We start from the raw sequence: 23,686 nt of genomic DNA, 5'->3' as shown, positions 1-23,686 counted from the left end.
TGGGCACAATGGAACTGGCAGATTGGAATTAAGGCCTGGGCTGCTAAATGCCTCAGGGTTTCAGCTGGAAAGAACTGTTGGATAGTGAATGGAGGGCTGTGACAAGTGGTGTTCCTCAGGGATCAGTGCTGGGACCTTTGCTGTTTGTTATATAAATGCGTTGGAGGAAAATGTAACTGGATTGATTAGTAAGTTTGCGAACGACACAAAGGTTGGTGGATTTGCGGATAGCGATGAGGACCATCAGAGGATGCAGCAGGATATAGATCAGTTGGAGACTTGGGCGGAGAGATGGCAGATGGAGTTTAATCCGGACAAATGTGAGGTAATGCATTTTGGAAGGTCTAATGCAGATAGGAAATATACAGTAAATGGCAGAACCCTTAAGAGTATTGATAGGCAAAGGGATCTGGGTGTACAGGTACACAGGTCACTGAAGGTGACAATGCAGGTGGAGAAGGTAGTCAAGAAGGCATACGGCATGCTTGCCTTCATTGGCTGGGGTATTGAGTTTAAAAATTGGCAAGTCATGTTGCAGCTTTATAGAACCTTAGTGAGGCTGCACTTGGAACATAGTGTTTAATTCTAGTCGCCACACTACCAGAAGGATGTGGAGACTTTGGAGAGGGTACAGAAAAAATTTACCAGAATGTTGCCTGGTATGGAGGCCATTAGCTATGAGGAGTGGTTGGAGAAACTTGGTTTGTTCTCACTGGAGTGATGGAGGTTGAGGGGAGACCTGATAGAAGATTATGAGAGGCATGGACAGAGTGGATAGTCAAAAGCTTTTTCCCAGGGTGGAATTACTAGGGGGCATAGGTTTAAGGTGCGAGGGGCAAGGTTTAAAGGAGATGTACGAGGCAGAATTTTTACACAGAGAGTAGTGGGTGCCTGGAACCCGTTGCCGGGGAGGTAGCGGAAGCGGATATGGTAGTGACTTTCAAGTACATGAATAGGATGGGAATAGAGGGATATGGTCCCCTGAAGGGTAGGGGGTTTTAGTTAAGTCGGGCAGCATAGTCGGTGCAGGCTTGGAGGGCTGAAGGGCCTGTTCCTGTGCTGTAATTTTCTTTGTTCTTTGTTCTTTGCAGTGATTCCAGTGAACCCATTAGCCATCTATTCTCCTCTGGTAATTAAAATGGAGTATATCATTGTTTTGGGGTGGAGAAGGGCCTATTCATCCATTACCAATATGCTATCCAACGTGACATAAATAAACAATTAATAAACGCTGCTGTTCTGTATTTTTAATGCTCATCAATATCAAATCAGCTGGGAGATTTACTGTAAAATATTTATCCAAACAAAAATATTAAATTTATCTGTAACTCTGAACAGTTTGATTTTAAAATAACATTTTCCCTACAACTGAGAAAACAGACAGATGAGCCAAAGATTCCAAACACATAGTAGACACTAATAAATCCAATAAGGAATTCAGGAGAAAATTTGTTATTCAGTGTGGGGAGAATGAGGAACCCTCTACCACAAGGAATGCAAATAATAACATTGATGCATCTAAGTTATACAAGGAGTCCCAATATCTAAAAGCTGAGGTAGCTAATGGGGCAGGCTCTGCCACTAACGTGACGTCGTGGGACCCACTTTCTGAATATTTTTTAAGCATGTGTCAAAAAATATGGCAGAAAAAGCTGGCAGTGGAACCAACAGACAGCAAACTGCTTTCCCTGTCTGAGCTGACACGAAGTTAAAAAATGATAAAATTCCCACCTGGTATAACTGAACAGTAAAGTTTCCAACAGACAAGATATTGCATTGCTATGAAAAATTATGATGATATCTAAAATTCTTGGCACAGTGGCCTTCAAATCACTGAGGGAAGTATCTGGGCTATTACGTGTATCCTAATATCAAGCACACAGGAAATGTGTCTGAGTAACTGTCTTGTGAATTCAATAATGTAGACAATGCAGCTCTTCTAATGTTCCTTTTATGTTGCTGAACTGCTTTAATTGGTAGTGCTTCAGTAATTGTACCTAATCACTAACTGCTACTCTAGCTTTTCTGTCGTAGGATGGATTTGACAAGAGCAATATTGGGGCAAAATTTGTGGATTCACAGGTACCTGGGTATCGAAAAGATAATTCTGAAGCAAATATATACACAGTTCTTATGTATGTGCAGTTACTTCAAATTTGTATTTGTGAATTAGATAATTTGATATCCTCAGTTTTGGGGAAAGATCCTTATGGGTCATCAATACTAACTATTACTGGGCTGCTCGAGTAAGCCCAGAGATGAGCCCACATGTAGTCACACATAAAATGAGGATTTGATGGAAAGTGCCACTGGTGGTTGCGGTTTATCATTGCTGTGGGAAACAATAATGTGGATCTGTGAAATTCTCAACCTGCATAAGGCTTAAAATAAAACTGCATGATTCTTATCAAACTCTGCTAGACAGTGTTTTGGTGCTGCCAATAGCAAAAGCAAATGGCCAATTATACAGCAGAGTTCCTTCTACCATGCCATGGAGTGAAAAGTGCTGGATGTTGTTGCAATACAAATTCAGTCATGCCAAATTAAGTGTCTGTAACACTGTGTTATCTATCTTAGGGTCTTTTTCCGGTGCTGTGCAGCCCAGTAATATGCATTGTGGAGTCCTTCAGTCGGTATGCTGGTCATTGCTCTGTGCAATTATATATGGCATGGGGCAAGCTACAAAAATTGAAAGAGTGAACTTTGCTTCTTTAAAAATAATCAAATTGGTGTGCAAACAACAAAACTAATAGTAACAGACACTTGTAGGTAACTGGAGTCTTTACAAGTACAAATGATCTGTCATACATGCAACACTAACCTATTAATTCTTAATCTATTCCTGTCAACATTATGATACATCCCTGAGGATTCTGTATGTAGTTGGATACTCAAATGAATGCTTCTGGTAAACAGAGATAGCAATACCTTTTGACTTGAATTTGCATGTTTCATATTATGTAGTCATTAACTTGTTTTGAAACATTTGTCATTTACTACAAATAATACAGATCCACAGAAGCTTTTGGACTTTGGGATTAGGCAGATATTGCTGGTGCTGGAATTAATATTTACCACCAATACCTGAGTTTTCTTTCGAATCAGATTCGGTATCAGAAGTCTCGGATGATTCAGAGGTTTTCTCAGGAAGATTAGGAAGCTGTGCAATATCCATTGGGACGTCCTTATGCTCAAAGTCACTAGGAAAATAACACTTACGTTTAGATTCTGCAAGTATACATCATCAAATATTCATTTAGAATCTGATGTTTGGCATTCTTTCATATTGAAGAGCGTGAAGTGAAAATCATACTTTAAGGCAAAGTATTCTCTGAACTAATGAATACTTTAATTGGAGCCATTTTTATCCTTACTTAATAATGTCACTTTCTTTACTATCACTTTTCACCTGATGTCAAATTTTGAAATAACATTTTCATTCATGTAGTTACTTCATTACAATGTTTTTGTCACAATTTCAGAATCAAAACCTCCATCAAACTGCTCACACAATAAAGCACAAATGATTTGCCTTTGGGAATGGTTCATGAAATGGTCTATCTTCATTGCTTTACTTGAAGAACATTGATAGTGCCCTAGTATGAAATGCAAACAAACAACTGAGAGTAGCAGCAATCAACTGTGGTTGATACTCAGCCACCCTGAATCAACTGGAACCTGAGTCACCTCATCCTCAGATTGCTTGTACAATTCTCTATTTATGTTGCAGAAAAAGCTAGAAGATCTTTTCTCAACTTTATTTAGTATTTAGGAATTAATTAAATATTGCACAATTTAAGAACTTGGAAAAGATTGTGACTATGGCGGGGGTGGCGGCCCCTGACATCAAAGCAGTATTTGATTGGGTGCAAAACCAAGGAGTGTAAGTAAAACTTAAGTCAATGGGATCAAGAGAAATTGCTCCAGTGGCTAGAGTCATATCTAGCACAAACGAAGATGGTTGTGGTGATTAGAGAGCAATCTACTCAGCCCCAGCAATATTGCTCAGACAAAGTCCTACTCCCAACCATCTCGAGCTGCTTCATGAATGATCTTCTCCACATCAGAAGTGGGACTGTTTATTGATGATTGCAATGTTCAGCTCCATTTACAATTCAAATAATTAATTAGTCAATGCCCATTTGCAGCAGGAGTTGAACAATATTCAGGCTTGTACTGATAAATGTCAAGTAACATTAGTACTGGACAAGAGCCAAAAAATAACCATCCCCAAAAAGAGATCTTAATCACTTCCCTTTAACATTCAATGACATACCCATCACCAAGTTTCTCAGCAGAGGCTCTGTATCCTGCTCCCCAAATCCCTTTATCTAAATTACATAGATGGGTGTGGTTGCCCCAATATCCAAGGGACTGAACACTATCCAGAGCAATTACAGCCAGCGTGTTCAACAGTCCTTTTGCTAGCCTAAATTGTCATTCCCATTCAACATTGGCACACTGTGGTTGCAGTGTGTACTATGTACAGGATGCACTGCAGCAAATCACCATGGTTTCTTTCTCAGTCCCTTCCAAGGGTATCTTACCAAAATAATTCTAAGTGCTGAATGGGCGTGAAAACTGGAGAGAATCATGCCTATTTTTTGGGCGAGCTCCCAGATGATATCTTATGGCTCAAAACAAAATGAGGCAAAGTGTGACTCTCGGCAGCAGGGGGAGTGGACAGAGTCTATTCACACCAAGAAGTCAGCTGCAGACTGCTAGAGGGCACTACTGCTCATGCGCCCCAATCTTGCAGTGCACTGTGTATAGTGTGTACACAATGCACCGGGAGATTGTCACTCCCACCACATCCCCAAATATCGCAACATCACCCCCCCCCCAATCTCCTTCCCTTGACCCCGCCCCCCAATCGCTACCCCTGATCTCCACCTGGCCGATCACCACCTGGGTGATGCCCGCTGCAGGATAAGCAGCTTCTATGGTACTTGCCACGCCCTGCCTCCACTTCAGACCCCACCCATTTCAGGCCCCTCCTGCCTTTCTTAGGACCCACTCCTTAGGCTCCTCCCCTTGGCACTGCCTGGTGCCCAGTGGGCAGAGCCAGGATGCCCGGTGGACACTGCCAATGTGTCAGGCTGGCACTGCCCAAGGGGCACTGTGCGCCCCAGCCCCCAACCATCCAGAGGGGCTCAATGGCCTCCGGTCCTACTGGTGAGGCCATCACATCAGGTCCCTGTTGCTGGGGAACATACGTGATTCTTGCCAGTGAGGATTTCCACCGACGAGGCCGTTATGGCAAGTGAACCCAGATGATTGCGTCCTGGGCTAATAATATTAAAATGAGATCATAAATATTAAAATCAGACTCATGCCCTTCCCAGTCATGAGGTTGATGACTCAGGCAGAACAGGGCCGGTAACATCGTGTGAGGCAAGAAATTGGGCGTGAACCCGGTTTATTGTCTCTCTTGTGATCTCACCGGCTCGCAACACCAATCGACCAGCGTGATGAGCCGGTAAGATCCGCCCTCCCCCCCAAATCTTTGACCCCTACCATGTAGAATGACAAATGCAAGTACCCCTTTAAGCCACAAAGCATCTTGATTTGGCCAGAGATTGTTGTACCTTCATCTCTGCTGGATCAAGTACAAAAAGATCCACAACCACCTTCTCAAGGTCAACTACCCCTGTAGTGATGGGCAGTAAACTTTGGCCTCACCAGCAATGCCCACATGCTAAGAATGAGTAAAGAAAAGTCGAGCTATTCATTCCTCTTGGGCACTTTAATAAAAGAGTACTGAATTGACTTATTCAACCTGAACAGAGCCCATTTGATCATCCCATCCATTCATTTCAACATATGGAAGTGGGTTGCTCCATATGTGCATGTACTCCTCCCCTTTCAACTTCCTGTATGTACTGTGACCTATTCAGGTGCAGGAATGGGAAAATGGGCTCTGGGCATTCAGTCCATATCATGACCATCAGGTCATCTTGTTTGCAGTCTACTGCATTCAGCCACTGGCCAATTTGTTTTTGCTAAAGTCTCTGTGATTTCCTTTTTTGATCATTATATATTTTTCTGCCTTCATAAGATGTTCAATATTCAGCAATCATATTATTCAAAATCTTCTTTCCCAGTAACATTTCACATTCCAGAAAAATGAATTCTCCACTATCATCTTCTGGCAAAAGAAATTCTTCAAGTTACAGCCATCAGTTCCTTGTCAACCTTTTTCAGGTGAGAAAGCTGGATTCTGGAAGGACTGAAGAACAGAACAAGATCCGATTGGACACCAAATATGCATGAGCCCACCAGAACTTAGTGGTGTCTCAATGATTACTTGTGAGTGGCATGGCCTTCCTGTGCACCCAGAAGGCCACCAGGCAAACACTATTGAGGGTTTGCTTATGGTCTTCTGGAAGGGGTGGTCATTGACAGCTCTTGTCTATGACTCCTCTGCTCCCCTCCTATGAATCCTTCCCCATGACACCTGCCATACCCTCGCTCACCTGTGGCTTGGTCCAGAGCAATCTAATGCATCTCCTGGGTACATTACCAGCAGCAGCCTGTAATATAGAATTCCCAGCCTCTGTTTGACAGCTCTCGGGGAAGGAGGAGGCATGATTTCTAGGCCTGAGGTCCTGAATCTTGATGTGGGCTCAATGCTGACAGACACTCAATCCAGTCGCCACCCCCCTCAAAAGCGATCCAGGTTCCCCACCAGCTCTCTAACTGTTGGGCTGAAACTATCAATTACATCAAATTTCGCTCTTTGCTACAGATATCACAAAACTAGTGGGAGTGAAACAGCAAATAATTTTAAATTTAGGAAATGAGTTAGTTTTTGAAAAAATAAAATATCTTGACCTTATATATTGGGGGTGACAGTACCAAAAACCTTTAAACTCCTGAATGGACATGAAAACGAGAGAGTTTCAGGTCTGTTTTTTCGGCGAGGCCACAAATTCAATCTTATGCCACTCTGTGCAAAAAATAATTGGTTTCTTAGAATCTTAGAAACCCTACAGCAGAGAGAACATATTGAAGATGTGAAGAGAAGGATTTTGTTGAGGAAGAGAGAGAGAAATTCCTCTGGGCATGTAGAGGGTGAGAACCCAGTTGTCTGGGAGTGGTGTTCCTCATTTTTCCAGAAATGGGCAGTCTTCATAGAAATCATAGAAACCCTACAGTACAGAAAGAGGCCATTCGGTCCATCGAGTCTGCACCGAACACAATCCCACCCAGGCCCTACCCCCATATCCCTACATATTTTACCCGCTAATCCCTCTAATCTACGCATCCCAGGACACTAAGGGGCAATTTTTAGCATGGCCAATCAACCTAACCCACACATCTTTGGACTGTGGGAGGAAACCGGAGCACTCGGAGGAAACCCACGCAGACACGAGGAGAATGTGCAAACTCCACACAGACAGTGACCCAAGCCGGGAATCGAACCCAGATCCTTGGAGCTGTGAAGCAGCAGTGCTAACCACTGTGCTACCGTGCCGCCCTTATTGCTGTTGGGGTTAGTAAGTAGCTAAATTTCACAACTCAACATAAGAAACATCACCAGTAGCAATATTGTTTTGTGGTAGGTCTTACCAGTGATCCTCATAGTGATACTAACATTTGGAATATTTAAAAAGACTTTGACAGATCTTGTGAAAGCCTTTTAGAAAGAGATAATGCCGTATTGTTCATCACATAAAAATGCATATCTCTTCAGTTGTGTGAGATGTCGTTGTGACAAAAATAATAGATAACTCTTTTCCATAAAACAAGATGAGTAATATGCAACTTTATAAACAGCAATTAACAAATAGTGTGAATGTCTCCTAGGTATTTACATTCTACTCATTTAAAGCTGGATAACCATTGAAGCAATGATGCTTCAGAATAAGTATGCATTCAGTTAACATACTCAGTTTCAGGAATAATATATAAAACTTCCATTGTAATCATTTTCAAATAAGCCAAAAAAATCCTTTTTCTTATCCATGTGGGATTGCTGAATGTCAGAACAAAATCAATCCAGCACTGCAGATTTATGTGTTTTCCCTCCTGCTAGAAGCTGTTTTGAATTTGTACTCCCTTTACTATCCTCTCACAAATTATTCCAAAGCCATTTTAAACACTGTAATCCAGGAGGGTTTCTCTGCTGCAGCTCACGGTCACCTCAAGGTTAAAATCTAGTTATGATGTATCCCCCAAACTGTTATTAATAAATTACAATACATTTCAAAAGTAATTCATTGGCTACAAAATGCAGCGGAAGGTCTATGGATCATGAAAGACAATATATAAATTCAAGATATTTTATGATTCTTTCAAAACTAACTCATTTCCTAAATATCTTCAAATTTAAAACTATTTGCTGTTTCACTCCTACTAGTTTTGTGATATCTGCAATAAAGAACGAAATTTAATGTAATTGACACAGTTTCAGCCCACCAGTTAGAGAGCTGGTGGGGATCCTGGATCGCTTTTGAGGGGCTGGTGACTGGATTAAGTGTCTATCAGCATTGAGCCCACATCAAGATTCAGGACCTCAGGCCTAGAAATCATGCCTCCTCCTTCCCCGAGAGCTGTCAAACAGAACTCTCTATAACAGGCTGCGCCACCAGGAGTATCCTCACTAGGATCTCTTTGTATCCTCACTGGCTACAGGGGAGGTCACAGTAAGAAGTTTAACAACACCAGGTTAAAGTCCAACAGGTTTATTTGGTAGCAAAAGCCACACAAGCTTTCGGAGCCCCAAGCCCCTTCTTCAGGTGAGCTTGGGGCTCCGAAAGCTTGTGTGGCTTTTGCTACCAAATAAACCTGTTGGACTTTAACCTGGTGTTGTTAAACCTCTTACTGTCTTTACCCCAGTCCAACGCCGGCATCTCCACGTACAGGGGAGGTCCCAGAGTATTGGAGAATAGCCAATGTTGTTCCTTTGTTTAAGAAGGGTAGCAAGAATAATCCAGGTAATTACAGGCTGGTGAGCCTTACATCAGTGGTAGGGAAATTATTGGAGAGGATTCCTAGAGACAGGATTATTCCCACTTGGAAATAAGTGGACGTATAAGTGAGAGGCAACATGGTTTTGTGAAGGGGAGGTCGTGTCTCACGAACTTGATCGAGTTTTTCGAGGAAGTGACGAAGATGATTGATGAGGGTAGGGCAATGGATGTTGTCTACATGGACTTCAGTAAGGCCTTTGACAAGGTCCCTCATGGCAGACTAGTGCAGAAGGTGAAGTCGCATGGGATCAGAGGTGAGCTGGCAAAGTGGATACAAAACTGGCTCGGTCAAAGAAGACAGAGGGAAGCAGTGAAAAGGTGTGTTTCTGAATGGAGGGCTGTGACAAGTGGTGTTCCTCAGGGATCAGTGCTGGGACCTTTGCTGTTTGTAACATATATAAATGATTTGGAGGAAAATGTAACTGGATTGATTAGTAAGTTTGTGGACGACACAAACGTTGGTGGATTTGCGGATAGCGATGAGGACCATCGGAGGATACAGCAGAATATAGGTCAGTTAGACACTTGGGCAGAGAGATGACAGATGAAATTTAATCTGGACAAATGTGAGGTAATGCATTTTGGAAGGTCTAATACAGATCGGAAATATACAGTAAATGGCAGAACCCTTAAGAGTATTGATAGGCAGAGGGATCTGGGTGTACAGGTACACAGGTCACTGAAAGTGGCAATGCAGGTGGAGAAGGTAGTCAAGAAGGCATATGGCATGCTTGCCTTCATCGGCCGGTGTATTGAGTTTAAAAATTGGCAAGTCATGTTGCTGCTTTATAGAACCTTAGCTAGGCCGCACTTGGAATATAGTGTTCAATTCTGGTCGCCACACTACCAGAAGGATGTGGAGGCTTTGGAGGTTACAGGGTACAGAGAGGGTACAGAAAAGATTTACCAGGATGTTGCCTGCTATGGAGGGATTAGCTATGAGGAGTGGTTGGAGAAACTTGGTTTGTTCTCACTGGAGCGATGGAGGTTGAGGGGAGACCTGATAGAAGATTATGAGAGGCATGGACAGAGTGGATAGTCAGAAGCTTTTTCCCAGGGTGGAAGAGTTAATTACTAGGGGGCATAGGTTTAAGGTGCGAGGGGCAAGGTTTAAAGGAGATGTACGAGGCAGACGTTTTACACAGAGAGTGGTGGGTGCCTGGAACCCGTTGCCAGGGCAGGTAGTGGAAGCGGATACTGTAGTGACTTTTAAGGGGCACCTTGACAAGTACATGAATGGGATGGGAATAGAGGGATATGGTCCGTGGAAGGGTAGGGGGTTTTAGTTAAGTCGGGCAGCATGGGCGGTGCAGGCTTGGAGGGCCGAAGGGCCTGTTCCTGTGCTGTAATTTCCTTTGTTCTTTGAGTGGTGGCTGCTGCTGGTAATGTACCCAGGAAGAAGCATTAGATCGCTTCTACAGGAGACCACAGGTGAATGGGGAAGGGAGTCACAGAAGGAGAGCAAAGGAGTCAGAGACAAGAGCTTTCGTGACCATCCCTAGATAGATCCCCCCCAGAAAACCACAAGCAAACCCTCAACAATGTTTGCCTGGTGGCCTTCTGAATGCATAGGAAGGCCATGCCACTCACAAGCAATCCTTGAGTCACCACTAAATTCTGGTGGGCTCATGCATATTTGGTGTCAATTGACTCAATAATAAGCTTAATTGACAACCCAGCATGAGTGGGTGGGTTTTCCCCATGGGCCTATTCCCACCTCCAACTGAACTGTGGAACATTTTCCCGTTGCCTCTCCCATGATTAAGTGGGCCCAGCTCTCATATTTCCCGCTGAGAAGACCTGCATTAAACCCAGCCCAGTTTGTCCATTTGAAAGAAGAGGATTGTGAAGCACACAGAAACAAATGACAGCTGTTTCAGAGAGTGTTATGCCTGAACTGTTTGCAATTTTATCTTCAGGTTGCGTATTAGGGTCTAAGTATATTACTGTCTTCTGAAGATCACTTCACGTAGTATTCAACAATCTTTTGCCTAATTTTCTATCCTTTCCAGAAAGCAGCTATTTATGCAGTCACCTTGTCTACGCCTATCAGTCTTTCAGACCCTCAGCGTGAGGGGCACTCCTCAAGTGTGAGCCTAAACTGTGATGTCATCTAGGTATTCAACAGTGTGAGGAATCATAGAAATGTTAGATTCTGTCATGGCCTCATAGCTATTTGTTCAGATTCTAACTGGAGACACTAGCAGTAATAAGAAGAGGGAAGACAAATTGATTCCTCCCCTCCCTGGCATAGGAATACTGAGTTAGTTTATATCTTTGACCTAGCTAAGAATAGTCCCTGGTTTGTAGGGCTTAGAACCACATCTGATGGTGCATCTGCCCATTCAGCCATTAATGAAAACACTCACAATTAAAATGTAGAAGGGATAATTATAGTTAACTATGTTACACAAATCATGTCCCATCCACTCTTATGGCTTTCCCTCAATTTATAATTAACATGCAGCAACATTCAGTCTAGAATAGCATTAGTGCATATCATGACTGGTAGATCTCAGGTCAAATTAATTATCGAAATACTATTAAAGGTGTATTTTTGTTGGCCCCCTCCTTGGATAGATTCCCCAGTTGTCAATAGCAAATTTGAGCAAGACCAACAAACACAGACTTAGATTGTTTGGGTAATAGAGAAGATTCAGATCTCTGGATTAAAAGATGAAACTAAGAATTGACCTGGATGTTCAAAGTAATGGAGGAAACTAGATTTACAGTGAACAACAGTTTGTTAACTAATTGTGCGCATCAGAAATGGGATTGCCACTTCAGTATTTGTTTTCTTTTAATTCATGGCAAATTGACCAGTGACAACTTCTTACAGGTTTCATCATTTTTATGTTTTGCAAATATTCCCCCATTCTTGAACCATACCCCAGTAAACATATGGCAAGTGAGTGGCTCCCAGTTTGCTCAATAAGCAGTTGCTTAGAGTTTAGTAAAAGCAATTTTATATAAACTAATCCACTGATTTTCCCCTTCTCTTTCTAACTTATAAAACTACAGTAATTGTCAAATTTATCAACATATTTTGTTTATGACAGACATTGTCAAATTTGTTTTCTGACTTCATACTAAATTGCTATTATTTATAAGTTTGAGTGGCAACAATATCCAAAGACTACCAGAAGATGTTGACAAATATTTTGGACAGCAGAATAATACTTTAGAAAATGGACATTAATGATGCTGAACATCAATCCTTCAAACTATTCATCAGATTTGATCAACATTTTAATCTAACAATCCCTATGGTAAAATGGCTTTACCCCCAGCCCATTAAATTCAGAAAATCGGGCCAAGTGTAAAACTGATGACCAATGAAAACCCACCAGCTTCCCACCAGCTGGCTTATGTAGTTACTGCCACTGTATAAATTATTTGTAAATACAACCACTGTGTAACATTTAGTCCAATTGTGAAAATTGGGGATGGGTCAATGTAAATGAATTTTTAACTTTTTATGCAAGTGACTTTCTGGCATGTGAGTGGTACATATGAAAAAAATGAACAGCAGCAGCAAAAAGCAGGGAAATACTTCAATATGTATGTATAAGATACCTAAAGATTTTAAGCACCAGATTAGAGCAGACACTGGAGGCATTTTCTCCATGGAACTTTTAAATACTGAGAAACAAAACACACTTTTGCATTTAGAAAAAGAAAATCTATATTGGACAGGAGTGATTATCTTACCTTAGAACATAATTGACCCAGATGACATTTTTCTCAGTGGCATTTTTTGCATTGAATGCAATAGTGGCACTGGACTGAATCCAAATATAGCCTCCATTTTTCTGCAGCCAGCGATAGTATTTAGTTACACATTGGCCCTTATTCAATACTAAACAAAAGAAATCAATTTCTGTTAGCAAGGGCAGGATTGTAGAAGGGACAATTATAGTCAGCTATGTTACACAAAGCATGCCCCAAGCACTCTTTTATATCACTTTTCCACAGTGAATAAACAGCTTGCTCTCATGCATCTGCCATGTTTAAGCAGTTCATAGAAACATAGAAAATAGGAGCAGGAGGATACATACAATAGCAAACTGGAGTGATTTATCCTCACTTTCTCTCACTATCTTCATTTGCAGAGGGGCATGTTTATTCTAATGACACTTTTGAGGTCAGGAATTAAAGATATGAGGATACATCTTACCTCACAGCATGTTACTGCACTTCCTCATTAATGGCTGGTTACTAATCCTCCACATAACACTGAGAAACTTGGCCACAAAGAAAAGTTACTATTTCAAGTTATCTGACTAAATACGGTAATAATATAGTTGATAAATATTTAATCACTCCCTTTTGCTCAACAATCTGTAGTATGTTTAGCAGAGGTTGTAAGGAAACATTTTTAACTATTAGCACTTATACATTGCTCCAAATACTAGTGTAAGTTTTATTGCATGCAAGGAATAATTGCAATTGTAAATGGCTGTTGCCATTTGTCTAACTGTTTTTAAACAACAATTAATATGAAACTTATGGAAGAATGCTGCAACTAATTCTGAATCATCCACAGCAGGTTTTCCAATTAGATAATAATGTTCTTATTTCAAACATTGACCACAAGGTGGTGCATTTTTCTCACAAGACTAACCACTCCAGAAGGTCCATGGAATGTACAACTGCTATACTTCTGCTAAAATGAAGAAAATCTAATTACAGTAATAAATCTGATCACCTTAGCTGTGAAATGGTTTTGTCAACTGATACATATTTCCATTAATCATTTGCAACTATAAATTAGAACAAGATGGAACGTTTCAGAGCAACATATTTCATTTACCAGTGTGTTCAATCTGTTTGTTTAATTGCAACTAATGAGTGTCAAATGTACAACTACTGTAGAAATTTTCTGCAAGCAAATTGAAAAGAGCATATTCATCTTTGATAATGATTTTCAAGAAAAAATTGGGTTAATCCTCTAGTTGGTCGGTCAATAAAAGTAATGTCTCAGCGACTAAAGATGCAGAATTTGCATAAACGATAAACACAGCTATAGCAATAATTAAATCATATGACAATGCTTCTTGAAAAATGATAAATTTCTTAGAAAAAGTGCACAGTCTCAGTAAACTGATCTGAGTGCCTAATCAGGCACCAAGCTTACTTTTACTATTCTTGGTTACACTTTCTAATGATTAATCTTTCTATAAAAGAATTGTGCTAAAACTATATTTAGCTTGTGATGTGGGGCAGTGAAATGCATCCTTTGGTTTACTCTTATTTTGCATGCACTTCTGAACCAATGATATACCACCTTGATAACCTAATTTGCAGATTTTAAACTAAAACATTGGTTATTATTTATTGTCAAAACTTAAAACAGGGTTCCTTTTCATCATTTTTTTTCTTTACTTCTGTTGCGATAAACTGCCCTGCAACTTATCTGAAAACATAGTCTTATTAAGTCACATGACTGGTAGACTAATGGAAGAAAATCAGAACCTTGACATATGGTTGCACTTAATTCAGCAGCAAAGTGGAAAGGTGTCATACTGCTGAGGTTGACACTGGACCAGATTATCATCAGCTGGACATCGCATCCCATTTGCACATACCTTTTGTATAACTTTAGCAGTAGCATTAACCTCCCACCACTGACGATTGTAAATACAAATCCTGACTTTGACTGGCATTTATTGTTATTTTTCCTCTGCCAGTCTGCTGGGTGTTCCATTGTGTTTCAGAGGTGTGCTCAACTTTAGGAGATTAATCTTAGAATCATACAGCGCAGAAGAGGCCCTTCGATCAATCAAGTCCGCACCAACATATTAGAAACACCTCAACTCCCACCTAGTCCCATCTGCTAGCACTTGGCCCACAGCCCTGAACGTTATGATGTGCCAAATGTTCATCCAGATACTGTTTAAAGAATGTGAGGCAACCCGCCTCTACCACTCTCCCAGGCAGTGCATTCCAAACCATCACCACTCTCTGGGTAAAAAAGATTTTCCTCACATCCCCACGAAACTTCCTGACCCTCACCTTGAACCTATGTCCTCTTGTGATTGACCCTTCGACTAAGGGGAACAGCTACTCCTTATCTGCTCTATCCATGTCTCTCATAATCTTGTACACCTCGATCAGGTCGTCCCTCAAGTCTTCTCTGCTCCAATGAAAACAACCCAAGCTTACGCAACCTCTCTTCATAACTTATATCTTCCATCCCAGGCAGCATCCTGGTGAATCTCATCTGCACCTCCTCCAGTGCAATCACATCCTTCCGATAATGTGGTGACCAGAACTGCACACAGTACTCTAGCTGTGGCCTCACCAAAGTTCTATACAGCTCCAACATGACTTCCTTGCTTTTGAAATTTTGTCTCGATTGATAAAGACAAGTGTCCCATATGCCTTTTTACCACCCTACTAATATGCTCTTCCGCCTTCAGAGATCTGTAGACAAACACGCCAAGGTTGCTTTGTTCCACAGAACTTCCTTATGCCCAACCATTTATTGAGTACTTTTTTATCAAATTACTCCTTCCAAAGTGTATCAACTCACACTTTTCAGAGTTAAATTCCACCTGTCACTTATCTGCCCATTTGACCATTCTGTTCATATCTTCTTGTCGCTCAAGACACTCCGCCTCACTGTTAACCACCCGGCCAATCTTTGCGTCATTATTGGAGGGAAAAGAGTAACTGGCGACAATCTTATTAGAAAATAACTTTTCTGATTGTCATGAATAAGTATGTAAATAAAACCAGAGGTGTACAGGAACATACAATTCCAATGTGTCACAAATTATGTATGGATGAGCACTTTCCTACGTGGCAAGTAAATGTAGATTCACACAAGAGTGAATTGACAGTAGATAGAATGTTATCTACTTTTAATTTACTTCTCAAAATAACTGGTTAGGTGGACCTTTGATTGCTGATGTAGTCTTCCATTTTTCTTGCATTAACTAATTAAGCACTACTTAAAACTTTGTCCTCACAATGATTTTTGGTTGTTCTCGGGTTGAACACAACTATTGTGGTACCTGAGTGGTGCAGCTAAGGAAAACTTGAGCTGAGTCTGCAAAAATGCTGCAAAGGACATTGAGAAAAAGAGGGTGGGAACAGGAGGCCAACATTTGGGTGGAAGTGACACAAGTGAAACATCAGCTTGAGCTTACAGATGTTGTCTCTTTCTTTCAATCAGCACACTAGCGAGATTCCAGTGAGTCTTCATTCTTACCACACCACATGTACCACATAGATCTTTACAAACTTAGGGAGTATCATTGTATGATCCAGTTACACCATACCACTGTATTCTAATGTAACCATTGGAGATATCTGCAATTATAATTTCTCCCAAAATCTGCAAAAGGATAAGACATATTCAGTAAGATACAGTTAGATTTGAAGTTTACATTGTTATTACTTATTGGCCTGGATTTTGAAACTTTCAGTTTTCAGAATAATTATTCCTATGAAACTGACAACAACTTCTGGGGCCCAATCTTACCATCACGTTGCGCCCGTTTTCGGGCGCGAAAACTTGGTAAAGCCGGGTGTGAGATGAGTAGCGCAATCCGCGCCTGCCTCCGCGCCAGTTTCCCCTTTACCAAGGCCCAAAAATGGCCACGATCGGGACCACACCTGGAACGGGTGCGACGACCATTTAAATGCATCTGCATGCATTCAAATTGACTTAATGGGCTGCACGCCCAACTTTACTGGCACTTCGCCCTTTACCACCACTTTCACCCACCCAGAATCGGCACAAAACAGACATGCTGCATAAAAGTCCAACTTTGTGCTCCGTCAGTGAGGGTTAGTGAGGAGGCAAGTGCCAAGTGTCCAACGGCTCTCTGCTTGAGATCGGTTGGGGAGAAGGGGGGAATGGTGGGTCCGCTGCCACTCTGCTTGAGATTGGTGGGGGGGTGGTGAAATGGGGGTCCGCTGCCATTCTGTCTGTGATCAGTCGGGGGGGGAGGGGAGGAGGGGGTCCACTGCCACTCTGCCTGTGTTCAGTGGGGGGGGGGAAGGGGAGTCCACTGCCACTTTGCCTGTGTTCAGTGGGGGGGAAAGGGGGTCCGCTGCCACTCTGCCTGTGATCAGTGGGGATGAAAGGGTGTCCGCTGCCACTCTGCCTGAGTTCGGTGGTGGGGGGAAGGGGGGAGGGGCCCACGATCGGTCTGGGTGGCAGGGGTGTGGGGGGGATAAGGGGGTCAGTAATGTTGTGGGGGTGGGAAATGTCTGTGGCGGCCAGGAGGAGGCATTATCCAGCCCGGGCAGGGGAACAGCATTCTATCATTATTTTTCTGCGCATGCGGAGTTGGGAGGCGCCGATCGGAGCTGCAGGGTTTCGGGCACATTAAGCCCCGCCCACAGGCTTGTGCAGCGCAATTCGGAATCACTGATATTTTTGCAGGCAGAGTGCGTATGGGTTGCCTCAGAACAGGTCTGAAAGTCTGATCTGTAACACTCCCAGTTTCAAGTCCGCCCAGCACTTAGAATCAAAATGGTAAGATAGGGCCCCTGGAGTTTGCATATAAGCAGTTAAATGTGTAAATCTAAAGGTGCTGCTTCTCCATATGTGCTACCCCAGAATACATTAATTAGTGATCACTGACAAGAATTTACACCACTATTAGTATTGCTATAAAAACCCTTTAAAATATTTTACCTTGTTGAATGAGATGTAATTGGGTTTTTAATGGTATCTTAAGTTCATAATTGCTTCTAAACAACTTCCCTGCTCATGAAAAGCTAATTTTATATTTATGGAATTTCACATTTTGCCATTATTATGAAATATTCCATACAGTTAGATCTTTTAAACAAATTATTTTATGATATTTTAGCTTCTACCCTAATCTCATGTGCACATCTCAATGTTTACTTCATCCTCTGTAAATATGATATTTAAAGAGTGAAGGATAATCAGTGTTTTTAATTTCCTAGTTTGCTATTTGTGAGAATTTTTCAATGTAATTGGCAACTCAGTGACGTCACTGGACACCTGGAGATCCCTTAACTTGGAGCTCGATTCAAATTATTATTCAGAAAGCTGAAATCCATACCACAGACATCAGCAAATCTTTGTGCGGTGCTTTCTTTGAGGTCAGTGGCCAGCGGCATCACTTCGCTGCTGACTGCAATACCTGGGGTTCTTCCACAATTAGGCTTACATTTTCGATTTAGATGTATGTGGTGAACCATCGTTGGTTCACCACTGGGGTTGTTATTATGTTACTGTTGGGCTAGGGTGTTGTTGTTGTTATGGGGGTTGTACTATGTTGTTGGGTTAGGGTGTTTACCTGTTCTAAGTGCTGTCTTGGCACACTCCAGTGGGGTCCCGCCTCCGGTGGCAGGGTATAAGACCCCCTGCTCCGGCAGGACCCCTTCAGTCTGAACGGTTGTATTAGTGTTAGCAGTTTCATTGTTATCTGATTAAAGCCTTCAGTTATAAAGCCTTGTTTCCGGGTGCTCATTGAGGTGCATCAATTTAATCAGATAACTTAGAACATGGAACAGATTCTAAAACCGGATCGTCTGACACTGGACCCACGTGCGGTCGGTGCAGCTAACACATTCGAACATTGGTGGAAGTGCTTCGAGGACTACCTGGCAGCCTCGGTAGCTATCACTACGGACAGTGATAGACTCCAAGTCCTCCACGCTAGGGTAAGCGACACGATTTACCTAGCCATTCGTGCAGCTTCCACTTACCAGGGTGCCGTCGAGCTCCTAAAGAATAGGTACATTACGCCACCCAACGAGATTCACGCTCGTTATCTCCTCGCTACACGACGTCGGCAGTCGGGCGAGACCATAGAAGACTACGCCAATGAACTCCTGCAGCTTGCCAGGGGTTGTGACTGTAAGGATGTCTCCGCCGAGCAGTACATGCACGACCTCGCCCGAGACGCGTTCGTAGCAGGGGTAGGGTCCTCATACATCAGATTAAAATTATTAGAAAAGGGGAAACTCAATTTGACCCAGGCAATGGGGATGGCCGTGAGGTTGGAGGCGGCGTCGAAGAGCTTGGCGCTGTACCCCGAGGACCACGTGCAGTCAACGTGGTTGGAACAATCTCTGCTCCCTCCTCGCCCCGCGAACCCGCGCTCCCAGATCGATTCGACGACGGCGGCAGCTCCAGGTGGCCAGCGATGCTATTTTTGCGGTGGGGCCAAGCATCCACGGCAACAGTGCCCGGCAAGAACGGCAATCTGCAGCCAGTGCGGTAAAAAAGGCCACTACAGCAAAGTCTGCAGGTCCAAACCTAAAAACGGCAGTGCAGCTTGTAACCCTCCAGAACGGAGACCGTCTCTTTCGACGCCGCAGTACCCACGAGGTCCGACCACGTGCGATCTCAGGACGGCGCCATCGTGGCAAACAGAGGAGCAGGAAGACCACCAGGAGTCGCTGCGCTTGGTGCCCTCGGCCACATGCTATCCATGGGGGCGGCCATCATGGTCCACGACGACTAGAAGCGACCAGCAGGGGTCCTCAGCATCCACATCGGCAGCATGCAGCAGCGACCAGCAGGGGTCCTCAGCATCCACATCGGCAGCATGCAGTGACGCCCAGGGGCCAACGGTGGCGTCGATCTCTCTGGATCAGACCAGGCATTTCAGGCTGGAACATTCTATGATGGAGGTAAAGGTTAGTGGCAGAACTGTGAATTGTCTGTTTGACAGCGGAAGCACCGAAAGTTTCATACACCCTGAAACTGCTAAAAGGTGTGGACTCCGGATTCTCCCTGCCAAACAGACAATTTCCATGGCATCACAGTCCCGGTCTGTACCGATCCAAGGACAATGTATGGTAACTCTTGAGGTACAGGGCACAATTTACGAGCAATACAGGCTCCTTGTGTTACCTCACCTTTGCGCGCCAATTCTCCTCGGACTAAACTTTATGGCCCACATGAGGAGTGTGATCCTACAGTACGGTGGGCCATTCCCTTCACTGGCAGTAGGGAATCAGCCGCAGCCTCCAAATTGCCCAAAGCGCCCCGCATGCAATCTATCCACCCTGAAAATCACTACACCATCCCTCTTTAAGAATCTGGTACCTGGCTGCAAGCCCATCGCTACTAAAAGTAGGCGTTACAGCGCTGAGGACCGGATCTTTATTAGATCTGAGGTTCAGCGGCTCCTCAAGGAAGGGATCATACAGGCCAGTGCTAGTCCGTGGAGAGCGCAGGTCGTGGTAGTCAAAAGCGGGAACAAACCTCGGATGGTCATCGACTATAGTCAGACCATTAATCGTTATACGCAGCTGGATGCGTATCCTCTCCCGCGCATTTCTGATATGGTCAATCAGATTGCGCAGTACCGAGTGTTTTCTACCATAGACCTTAAGTCCGCCTACCATCAACTCCCCATCCGCCCAGAGGACCGACAATATACGGCTTTTGAGGCGGATGGTCGTCTATACCAATTCCTCAGGGTTCCATTTGGTGTCACCAATGGGGTCTCGGTCTTCCAGCGTGCTATGGACCGAATGGTGGACCAGAACGGGTTGCGGGCTACCTTCCCGTACCTGGATAATGTCACCATCTGCGGCCATGACCAGCAGGACCATGACACAAATCTCCAACACTTTCTGCGCACTGCATCTCACCTGAATCTGACCTATAACAGGGAGAAGTGTGTATTCCGTACGCGCAGGTTAGCTATCCTTGGATACGTGGTGGAAAACGGGGTCATCGGCCCTGATCCAGACCGTATGCGCCCCCTTACTGAACTTCCCTTGCCCGCTAGCACGAAAGCACTGAGGAGATGCCTCGGCTTCTTTTCGTACTATGCACAGTGGGTCCCCAACTATGCGGACAAAGCTCGTCCGCTCATTAAGTCCACGACCTTCCCACTTACGCCGGAGGCCCAATTGGCCTTCAAGGCTTTGAAAAGCGACATTGCGAAAGCCACGATGCACGCGGTGGATGAATCCATCCCCTTCCAGGTGGAGAGTGATGCATCTGATTTCGCCCTAGCCGCCACACTAAACCAGGCAGGCAGGCCCGTCGCGTTTTTTTCCCGCACCCTTCAAGGCCCCGAAATTCGGCACTCGGCGGTGGAAAAGGAGGCTCAGGCCATTGTGGAGGCAGTCAGACACTGGCGCCATTACCTGGCAGGTAAGCGGTTCACCCTGATCACGGATCAACGATCCGTGGCGTTTATGTTTAGTAACACGCAGAGGGGCAAGATCAAGAACGATAAGATCTTGCGGTGGAGAATTGAGCTCTCCACCTATAATTACGATATTATGTATCGTCCAGGGAAACTCAATGAGCCCTCGGATGCCCTCTCGCGCGGAACATGCGCCATCATGCAGGAGGACTGCTTGAAGGCTCTCCACAATGATCTATGTCATCCTGGAGTCACCAGACTCTACCACTTTATAAAAGCCCGCAACCTACCCTACTCGGTGGAGGAGGTCAGGTCAGTTACGAGAAGTTGTAGGACTTGCGCAGAATGCAAACCACACTTTTATCGACCAGACCGGGCACATTTGGTCAAGGCCACTCGCCCTTTTGAGAGGCTGAGTGTAGATTTTAAGGGCCCCCTTCCCTCAACGGATCGGAATGTCTATTTCCTTAACATAATAGACGAATTTTCCCGGTTTCCGTTTGTTTTCCCCTGTGCGGACACGTCGACTGCCACCGTCATCAAGGCATTCAGTGAGCTTTTTACCCTGTTCGGGTACCCCTGCTATATTCATAGCGACAGGGGCTCGTCGTTCATGAGCAACGACTTGAGGCAATTCCTGCTCTCATTCGGGATTGCCTCTAGTAGAACCACGAGCTACAACCCTAGGGGTAACGGACAGGTGGAAAGGGAGAATGCTACAGTCTGGAAGGCTGTCCTACTGGCACTAAAATCCAAGGGCCTTCCAGTCTCCCGGTGGCAGGAGGTCCTTCCAAATGCGCTCCATTCTATCAGCTCCCTCCTGTGTACGGCAACCAATGCTACTCCCCACGAGAGGATGTTCTCATTCCCTCGGAAGTCGTCCTCGGGGACCTCATTGCCAGCCTGGTTGACGTACCCAGGACCCGTCCTTCTGCGGCGCCATGTGAGGGCTCGCAAGTCCGACCCCTTGGTCGAACCGGTCCAACTCCTCCACGCCAACCCTCAGTATGCCTATGTGGCATATCCTGACGGGCGAGAGGACACTGTCTCCATTAGAGACCTGGCGCCCGCAGGGGACGTAGCAACTCCTGTCGCTCCTATTCCCCCAGTCACAGATCCACTACTCCTCATTACTTCCCCAGACGTGGCGCGGTCAGCACCGGGACCAGTGCATAACACTTTTACCCCCATGTACAGCTTGCCTGAGACTCGGAGATCGGCGCCACCATCATCACCACCACCAGCACCACCAATCGTTCCAGGATCCCCTGCACCATCGCCTCATCAGGGCCGGCCGGCCCGGGAGTCTTTGAGGGGACAGCCAGATGTTGCTTTGAGAGAGCCACCGCAAGCACCTGCTCCGGTTTCGCAACCGGTGTTGAGACGATCGCAGCGTCGGTGTGGTCCTCCAGACCGTCTGGACTTGTGAATCCTGTTACTTATTATTTTTTTTTTGTCATTATCTGTTCTCATTCACCCCGCCACCTTTGGTTCCTAAAGGAGGGGTGAATGTGGTGAACCATCGTTGGTTCACCACTGGGGTTGTTATTATGTTACTGTTGGGCTAGGGTGTTGTTGTTGTTATGGGGGTTGTACTATGTTGTTGGGTTAGGGTGTTTACCTGTTCTAAGTGCTGTCTTGGCACACTCCAGTGGGGTCCCGCCTCCGGTGGCAGGGTATAAGACCCCCTGCTCCGGCAGGACCCCTTCAGTCTGAACGGTTGTATTAGTGTTAGCAGTTTCATTGTTATCTGATTAAAGCCTTCAGTTATAAAGCCTTGTTTCCGGGTGCTCATTGAGGTGCATCAATGTAGCACTAATTTCAACAGTACTTCAGCATTTGTTATGATCTCCAAAGAATCATAGAATCCCTACAGTGCAGAAAGAGGCCATTCGGCCCATAAGTTTACACCAAACTCTCCGACAGAGCATTTTATCCAGGTCCACCCTCGCCCTATCCCTGTAATCCAATGCATTTACAATGAATAATCCCCATAATCTGCACAATTTGGGACACTAATTGGCAATTTAGAATGGCCAATCCACCTAACCTACACATCTTTGGACTGTGGGAGGAAACCAGAGCACCTGGAGGAAACCCACGCTAACCACTGTGCCACCGTGCCAATCAGAAACGATATTCCATTCTTAAAAGTCTCAAAGCTAATGCTCAGAGTGGAGCGAACACAGGCAGCATGGTGGCACACTGCTGCCTCACAGCGCCAGGGACCCAGGTTCAATTCCCAGCTTGGGTCACTGTCAGTGCGGAGTCTGCACATTCTCCCTGTGTCTGCGTGGGTTTCCTCCGAGTGCTCCAGTTTCCTCCCACAGTCCAAAAAGATGTGTTGGTTATGTGCATTGGCCATGCTAAATTCTCCCTCAGTGTATCCGAACAGGCGACAGAGTGCGGCTGCTAGGGAATTTCATAGTAACTTCATTGCAGTGTTAATGTAAACCTACTTGTGACACAAATAAATAAACTTTAAACTTTAAATTTGGTGCTTGCCTCAAAAACCAAATTCAAATTCCAATTCCAACTGAATCTAATTCATGGTCACCACAAAAGAGACAAGATCCAAGCTGACAAGATGAGGCATTGCACCCCATT

The 23,686-nt window shown here is 44.3% G+C and overlaps 1 protein-coding gene across 1 annotated transcript in view; it reads right to left on the bottom strand.

The window, feature by feature from the left end:
- Positions 1 to 23,686, bottom strand: part of npas3 (neuronal PAS domain protein 3) — a 1,397,016-nt gene that overhangs the window by 7,584 nt on the left and 1,365,746 nt on the right. Inside the window, exons 10-11 of the mRNA XM_078233737.1 lie at positions 12,687 to 12,834; positions 3,085 to 3,200 (exon numbers count right to left, since the gene is read on the bottom strand). Of these exons, the coding sequence (XP_078089863.1) occupies positions 3,085 to 3,200; positions 12,687 to 12,834 (264 nt within the window). The remainder of the gene's footprint in view (positions 1 to 3,084; positions 3,201 to 12,686; positions 12,835 to 23,686) is intronic.

This window comes from Mustelus asterias, chromosome 18 (assembly GCF_964213995.1).
Source record: "Mustelus asterias chromosome 18, sMusAst1.hap1.1, whole genome shotgun sequence".
Taxonomy (NCBI): domain Eukaryota; kingdom Metazoa; phylum Chordata; class Chondrichthyes; order Carcharhiniformes; family Triakidae; genus Mustelus; species Mustelus asterias.
The sequence above is the reverse complement of the archived record's forward strand: the minus strand, read 5'-3'. Positions and strand labels throughout refer to the sequence as shown.